Genomic DNA, 8,738 nt, shown 5'->3' with positions numbered 1-8,738 from the left:
TTATCTTACAATTCATACCCAGATTTGAAGTTCCTTGTAACTTTTCATCTAATGGTGTCACATGAACGTTTGTTTCAGGGAAGCAAAAAAAACAGGGGCAAACATTTACACAGTAAGAGTGTTGTGAGCTGTCTTACATCCATGACCAACATGCTGTGGCTAATTGTGATCTTTTTAAAAGGCATCCTGATAAAACTTCTTCTCATTTTTCACCGGATATCTTCCCAGCCAGACGCTGATTCTTTTGGGCCACACCCAAACCGCTGATGCTTTTTGTTGACCAGCCATTGAAATAGTGATAAACTCCCTATACAGTCAACTTTGAAAATGGTCTTAGAGGTATCTAGCATTAATTGTCGAGAAGAACCGTCATCCATATCCTTCTCTGGATCTGGCTTCTTGGCCACCTACCAGTTAGGGGTTGCCCAGTGCTTTCTACAAAATGCACCTTGGATCGTGCGAACGGCGCCGCGTATACTCGGAGTGTCGGCAGGATCGTTGGTAGCCGCTGCTGTTGCCTGTGAAATGAACCTGAGTAAGTCTATGACTATTTTTGTTGATCCAGGTCATTGTACTCTTAGGGCATTCAGTCGATCGCAACTGGACTGTTCAATTTGCCTTCGGAGACTTTTATTAGCTAAAAGTCTATGAGCAGCATAAACCGAACATTCATTGTGATCAATTAAATTCCCAGAGAAAACCTGAACATTTTATGAATGTATGTTATGTATGACGTTTCTAATTGAGAAAAAAAATACTCTCGTTCTCAGTTACAATGCGGAATGAGATGCTGAGTTATGCCAAAAAGATGCACAGCTTCACTCTTGGACCGTTCAGTCCGTCAGTCAATGTTTTGGACTGGTTAGAATGTGTCTTACATAAACATCTTCGTCCTGATGCACATCTTCTCGCAAATGGGCGTCTTGCTGTGGCTGTTACCCGTCTAGATAATGGCGAGCACATTCTCATCACAGAGTACCTGTCCAAAGATGATGTCATACAGGTGAGTTGGCCCACAGTTTAACCTCAACAAGAAACATGTTTTAAAATGTAGATTTTCTACCTTAGGCACTACTTTGCAGCTGTTTTGTTCCTGGATATTGTGGCATGCTACCTCCCTCCATCAATGGAGTAGTAAGTATATTTTCTAGCATGGTGAAAGCAAGGTTGCGCAACTCTACCATGCTATGTCTCTGTTATTCTGTCCGGCAGCACTACATGGATGGAGGCTTCAGCAGTATACTGCCAGTGGTCTCATTACCCGGTCGCATTTTAACGGTGTCTCCATTCTCTGGAGAGACAGACGTCTGTCCTGCAGACACACCCTGCATGTGGGACATGGTGGTGACCGGACTCACCTTGAAGGGCAATTTGGCAAATGGCCTGAGGTTCTTTAATGCACTCTACCCACTAAAAGTTGAGGTAAATTCTTAGTCAGGCGATTAACTTAAGGGAGACATCAAATTCCCATGTTGCATTCTGAGCAGTAAACACTCAAGGGAGTCATTGATTAGAAATGTCAGAAGTTTTCTTTCAACTCCTTACAAACTGTGAAACTGTGTTCTTTCTTCAGACTGTGGAGCAAGCCTATCACAGCGGTTACAATGACGCCATTCATTTTCTTCTGAGCAACCGTAAGTCAATTTGAGGAGAAACGTACCAACAAAATGACATTAGATGAATCAAAACCATTTTTGTTCTGTTTGTATGCAGAGCTTGTTTCAAACATGACGGACAAAACAATGATGCCGGAGCTGGACAGTTACAGTCGCACTCAAACGCCAACATTCCTGGAAACCATGTCAGAGGAAGAGGAGGACGAGGAAACAGAGACAACAATGGCATCTTTTCAAGTTGACGAAAGCATGCAGATGGACAGTTCTGATGAACTTCAATCTTGCAACTCAAATAAAGAACAGACATGTTTTCCTCCCACTTCGGACACTTCAAAGAACGGTATGCATTGCACTATTTCCTTTGTACCATCCATCCATCCATTTTCAATATTCAAGATTCAAGTTTTTTTATTGTCATATGCACAGTCAAACAGACAGTTTGCCGTACAATGAAAATCTTACTTTGCTAGTCCACCCTTCAACAAGTCACACGGTACTTAGCTAAAACTAACACTAAAAATAAAATGTATATACAAGGCACAGTAAGTACATAACATTATTGCACATTCTGATTGACAGTCAACAGCATAAATATGGAGGTGACTTCGGGTCACAGCAGCAGTTAAAGTGTCTTTAGTGATCGAAGGTGAAAGGTGTCTACAGTGATGGTTCACAGTTCGGGGGTGGTCAAGGTAGCTGTCTTTTGTTCAAAAAGACAAAAGTAAAAACGGGGGGGAGGGGGGTAGCATTCACAAGTTAGCATTCACAAGCCTGATGGCCTGTGGGTAGAAACTGTTTGTCGGTCTCGTAGTCCTGGATTTCAGGCTCCTGTACCGTCTGCCTGATTGTAGGAGGCTGAAGAGACTGTGCTGGAGGTGTGTACTGTCCTTTATGATGTTGTGTGCTCTCCTGGTGGCCCTGGTAGCGTACATGTCCTGTAGTGAGGGGAAGGCTACTCCGGATATGTACTGAGCAGTTTTAATCACTTGCTGGAGTGCCTTCCTGTCCTTAGCAGTGCAGTTTCCATACCAGACTGTGATTGAGCTGGTAGGGACACTATCAACCATACTTCTATAGAAATTGCTGAGAATTTTGGGTGGCATACCAAATTTTCTCAGCCTTCTTAGGAAGTACAGTCGCTGCTGGGCTTTCTTTATTGTTTGTTGGGTGTTGTGATCCCAGGTGAGGTCCTCGCTGATGTGGGTCCCGAGGAATTTAAAGGTTTTCACCCTGTCCACCTTTGTCCCCCTTATGTACAGAGGTGTGTACTGTGCACTCCTTCTCCGTGGGTCAATAATCATCTCCTTGGTCTTGTCTGTGTTGAAGGAGAGATTATTATCCTGACACCAGGCCACCAGTTCCGCTACCTCCCTTCTGTACGCTGCCTCAGCTCCCCCGGTGATCAGTCCGACGACCGTAGTCTCATCTGCAAACTTGATGATACTGGTGTTGTTCTGGGAGGCCACACAGTCGTGTATGAAGAGGGTGTACAGTAGGGGGCTCAGCACACAGCCTTGGGGGGTCCCTATGCTTAGAGCCTTTGTGCCTGATGTCTGGTTGCCGATTCTGACTGACTGAAGTCGGTTTGTGAGAAAGTTCAGGACCCAGTCACAGAGAATTTTTACTGCTTATTTCCTATGGGGTCGCGGGGGACGCTGGTGCCTATCTCAGCTACAATCGGGCAGAAGGCGGGGTTCACCCTGGACAAGTCGCCACCTCCTCGCAGGGCTCCCTTGTACCGTCACTTTAAAGCAAACATTCTTGATGCGATCTAAATAAGAACATTAACACAAATGTGAATCATGTTATTTTTTTTTTTGTCTTATAGTTCTACTTGACAGTGTGACAGATTACAACAATAGGCTGAGATCTCCTGTTGGTTTCTTGGCTTACTTGTTGCTTCCCATCATGCAGTTGTTCCAGACCCAGGAAAGGTAAAAACAAACAAACAGCAAAAATTAACATTTGGGTGTTCAAAACTAAAATGTGAACTTCCCATTTAAACTCTGCTCTGTATTGTGGTGGCAGAGATGAAAACACAATGTTACTGTAAGCAATGGTGGACCGCAGATACATTACCGTATTTTTCGGACTATAAGTCGCAGTTTTTTTCATAATTATGTGTGAAATTATTAACACATTACCGTAAAATATCAAACAATATTATTTATCTCATTCGCAGAAATGATGAAGAAAATGTCAGCAATCGTCACACACACGTCAACCAATAAGAATTCAGCGAGAGAGGGTCATGGCAGAAGTGCATTGTGCGTTTTGGAATGCTAACTGCTATATGCTATATGCTACTGCCGTAGCTATTAAAATGGATCATTTCATCGTTGGCGGTAACTTATAAAAACTGAGAAGGGCTGAACAAAAATGGCACCGAAAAGGAAATCATGTACTGCAGATTACAAGATGGACATAGTGAAATATGCAGCCGAAAACGACAAGAGGAAGCGGTGCATAGCTTTGGAGTTGGTAGAAGCGACATCGAAGAAGAAGATTTCATGGGATTTAGCGATTAGGAGTGACAGATTGTTTGGTAAACGTATAGCATGTTCTATATGTTATAGTTGTTTGAATGACTCTTACCATAATATGTTACGTTAACATACCAGGCACCTTCTCAGTTGGTTATGTATGCGTCATATAACGTACACTTATTCAGCCTGTTGTTCACTATTCTTTATTTATTTTAAATTGCCTTTCAAATGTCTATTCTTGGTGTTGGATTTTATCAAATACATTTTCCCCCAAAATGCGACTTATACTCCAGTGCAATGTATATATGTTTTTTCCCTTCTTTATTAAGCATTTTCGGCCGGTGCGATGTATACTCCGGAGCGACTTATAATCCGAAAAATTACGGTACTTTAGCGTTTACTATAAACAGTTTACCTGTAATAATTAAGATTATTCCCACAAAGACATCCACAGAGTTCACAGTAATGCTGCCATGCAACAATCATTAGTTTTATCAATATTTTTCTTTAATTTTGAAGAAGGCAGAATCTTAGTATTGAATTCCACTCTGAAATGATTGTTTAGTTATGCCTCCTTTATCCCCTGCAGAGTGGAGTTGCTGTTTCAAAGGACTCCAGACTTGGCTTTTTGGACTTTGTATAGCCTGAGGCAGTTTGCAGTCTTCTTTTTCGGCATTATGTTTGGTACCGTCAAGAAGAACTTTATGGACATGTAAGGCACATTTCTTTTTGTATGATCTCACCAGACATTATACTTATAGGCTTTCAACATCGGTGTTCACATGTTTTCATATTTTATATTTTTTCATGTCTTCCCACCAGGCTCTTACCGTTCATGTTGATTCTTCAGTTGTTGAAACAGCCATCAGAAAAGGAGGTTACGCACCAGCAGAATTGCCGCACTCGTCCCAAGGAGCTTTCTTTCCCTGCTCACCCCGAAAGTGTCCGGTGTGGAGCTGGCCGTTCCATACCTCCCTTACGAAATGTATAAAGTACCAGAATTAAAAGTAATAAGACTTTAAAAATGTAGGTCAAGTGGGAAGGTCCTCGGGAATGGTTGTGTACAGTGTGCTCCTTTACTATTATGTTTTTTTTTTCAAAGCAGGCTTTCTAAGATTTGTACCATATTTTCCGGGCTATAGAGCACATAAGCCGCACCCACTTAATTTTTACACACATTTTATTTTGTACATATATTGAGTGCGCGGGTCTATAAGCCACAGATGTACACATTGAAACATGAAATATTTACATAGGTTCTTGTGTTAATTCACACATTTAACAAAAGACATACTGTAACCCAGGGGTCGGGAACCTTTTTGGCTGAGAGAGCCATTTAAGCCAAATATTTTAAAATGTATTTCCGTGAAAGCCATATCATATTTTTTAACACTGAATACAACTAAATGTCTGCATTTTTAAGTAAGACCAACATTTATAGAGTATAATATGTCACAAACTCGCATGGCAGTAGTAGTAGAGACCCCTAGATGCAGGAACCAGGAGAGCGAGGTGCAGGTAAGATTCTTTTAATATCACCAACAGAGGAGAATGAAGCAGTCTTGCATGTAGAGTTCTAAACAATAGTCAATCTTTGCGCGCAAGGTAAGCGTAAATAGAAACATGCCGATTGGCAGCAGTTGAGGGGAAAAAAAAACACAGCGAGACAAACAGGAAATGGAAACAAAATAAAAGCACTGATGGGAGGTAAATACGAAACAAAGAAGCAAAAACAGAAATGAAGTGACAGATCTTCATATAATAAGCCTCTTATTCTTTTTAATAACATTTTTATTCGGAAGCTCACCGATGATAAAATCCTTCTTACCATTATTGCGACTTCTTGAACAGGTGCGGTCGAACACAGATGGATGGATTAAAATGTATGAGAATGTTTTATATTTTGAATGTAATTTTTAACACTGCGATTACCAGCGGAATTATTCATTACTTATCGTGTTAAGCAATGTCAGCTAAGATTTATCTGAGAGCCAGATGCAGTCATCAAAAGAGCCACATCTGGCTCTAGAGCCATAGGTTCCCTACCCCTGCTGTAGCCTATCGGAGAGGTCATTCTCCCGTGTATTCTTCTTTGGCGCACGGTGTACCAACCTTTTCGAGGCCCTTTAGTAGCAATGTTTTTCTTCCTTTTCCGATGGCCGGGTGGATTGTCTTCGACTTTGAGGCTTGGGCTTTACATTTCCTCCAACACACTTCAAGCTTTCAGTAAAATACCAAATTCCTTAACCGTTGTGTTGTCCTCATTTGTTGTATACACCCCGTGTCCTCCGGGTCAAAATGACCCGTCTTCACTAAGCTCCCAATATAAGCAGCTTATATTATAAATGTAAACACCGAATTACATCTTGCTTGAAGAAACAACTTGTCATTCACCATAAAATGTGTGAATAACTGAGTTTTCCCTCTTTACTTTATTTCTATAGATTAAGAAAATAAAAAAAAAATGTGCGTTTTGAATGCATTTTTATTCATCCCAATGACTCAGTTTCTTTCTTTTCTTTCTCAATACTTGAGTAGTTTTTTCACAACATACTTTTTACTTTTACTCAAGTAAATATTTGGGTGACTACTCCTTACTTTTACTCGAGTAATAAGTCTCGAAAGTAAATGTACTCTAACTTGAGTACAATTTCTGGCTACTCTACCCACCTCTGGTTATTGCAATTGAGTTTCTTCCACGATCATTGTTGTGTAAACAGTCGATTGAAGTAATTGTTATCATTGATATATGTAACAAATATACAACATTCTAGATCTCAACTACTTATTGAAGCACTTAAAACTACTTTCAGAGTTGCTGGACTTTTGTTAAAGTACACATGAGGATATTGAATAATTGCATTGTGTGAACACAAATGTTTCCTGTTTTAGTTTTGCTTACTCACTATTCACAGTATGTCGTGATTATTGGTTACAGTAGTTAACCCTTTGTAAAGAATGTTTGTTGTGATTTTATGTATCTCAAATTAAAGAGTCAGAGGTGGCCCGTGTGAATTTCTTTCTTTTGGGAATGGATGAAATTATGGGAATCATATGTTTATTTGCAATGATTGGGTGTCTTTTCATTTTGAAAGGACTGTCTTGTTCCAAGATTTATATTTCATGAAAATAGAGCCGCAAAATCTAATGAATTGAGTATGTCTTGGCTTTTTAAAAGCAACACATTTTTCATAATCTCCTAAAGAGTAAATCATGCACATTCCAACATGTTTTGCACCTAACCTGTGCAACACAAGCACATCATTGCTAAATTATTATAATGTGCAAAATATTGTAAGTGTTGCACGGAACATATTTGTGATTTGGTCCTTTTAAATGTGTGTTTCTGAGCTGATGGTTCAGAATGTTCTTAAAATATTTTTTTATAGACGTAATAGCATTTGAACTTTATACTTGATATTTCCTGTTGTTTCAATGCAGTTATTACTCTTACATAGTCATCAATAAACCAGTGCACATTAAAAGCCTCAAGCTGAAGTGTTTCCATCTCCCACACTGTGCTGTTTTGCTTGACTTGATGTACTATCATAATTCACACTTGTACACATGTATTTGTCATCATGATGCAAGTGCACATGAAAATACCATTAATCATTAAACAGAGTTGCAAGTATTTCACTTGCAAGAACTTACAAAATAAGTTGCTTCCGTTACTGTTTGAATCTAAGAAACTATATTGGCAAGAGTGCAATGCAATAGTTAAAAAGGTGCATACTGTAGCTGTTGTTTTTTGTTTTTTTTACAATTAGATCAACTCGTTCCTAATAAATCCACAGCATTGATCATAAATCAAAAATAAGTGCAATTTCACCAGCTGCACATAATACTAGACCAGGGGTCTCCAACGCGGTGCCCACGGGCACCAGGTAGCCCGTATGGACCAGATGAGCCGCCCGCTGGCCTGTTCTAAAAATAGCTCAAATACCAGCACTTACCAGTGAGCTGCCTCTATTTTTTAAATTGTATTTATTCACTAGCAAGCTGGTCTCGCTTTGCTTGACATTTTTAATTCTAAGAGAGAAAAAACTCAAATAGAATTTGAAAATCAAAGAAACTATTTTGAAGACTTGGTCTTCACTTGTTTGAATAAATTCATTTATTTTTTTTACTTTGCTTGTTATAACTTTCAGAAAGACAATTTTAGAGAAAAAAATACAACCTTAAAAATGATTTTAAGATTTTTAACACATATACCTTTTTACCTTTTAAATTCCTTCCTCTTCTTTCCTGACAATTTAAATCAATGTTCAAGTAAATTAATTTTTATTGTAATGAATAATCCTTTTTTTTAGATTTAATTCTTCATTTTAGCTTCTGTTTTTTCAACGAAGAATATTTGTGAAATATTTTTTCAAACTCATGATTAAAATTCCCCAAAAATATTCTGGCAAATCTAGAAAATCTTTAGATTCAAATTTGAATCTTATTTCAAAGTCTTTTGAATTTCTTAAAAAAAAAAAAAATCTGGAAAATCTAGAAGAAATAATGATTTGTCTTTGTCAGAAATATAGCTTGGTCCAATTTGTTATATATTCAAACAAAATACAGATTGGATTTTAACCTATTTAAAACATGTCATCAAAATTCGAAAATTAATCTTAATCAGGAAAAATTA

The 8,738-nt window shown here is 38.8% G+C and overlaps 1 protein-coding gene across 1 annotated transcript; it reads left to right on the top strand.

Moving 5' to 3' along the window:
• The first annotated feature begins 219 nt into the window (after positions 1 to 219).
• On the top strand, positions 220 to 7,106 carry pnpla1 (patatin-like phospholipase domain containing 1). The gene is made up of 9 exons (XM_061904493.1): positions 220 to 535; positions 771 to 1,003; positions 1,069 to 1,134; positions 1,213 to 1,422; positions 1,574 to 1,634; positions 1,714 to 1,956; positions 3,445 to 3,550; positions 4,692 to 4,814; positions 4,925 to 7,106. The coding sequence occupies exons 1-9, from the start codon at positions 328 to 330 to the stop codon at positions 5,091 to 5,093; spliced, it is 1,419 nt and encodes a 472-aa protein (XP_061760477.1). The 5' UTR covers positions 220 to 327; the 3' UTR covers positions 5,094 to 7,106.
• The last annotated feature ends 1,632 nt before the right edge of the window (positions 7,107 to 8,738 follow it).

The sequence above is a fragment of the Nerophis ophidion genome, linkage group LG06, assembly GCF_033978795.1.
Source record: "Nerophis ophidion isolate RoL-2023_Sa linkage group LG06, RoL_Noph_v1.0, whole genome shotgun sequence".
In the NCBI taxonomy this organism is placed as follows: domain Eukaryota; kingdom Metazoa; phylum Chordata; class Actinopteri; order Syngnathiformes; family Syngnathidae; genus Nerophis; species Nerophis ophidion.
Note: the sequence above shows the minus strand (reverse complement) of the source record. Positions and strands in the feature narration are given on the sequence as shown.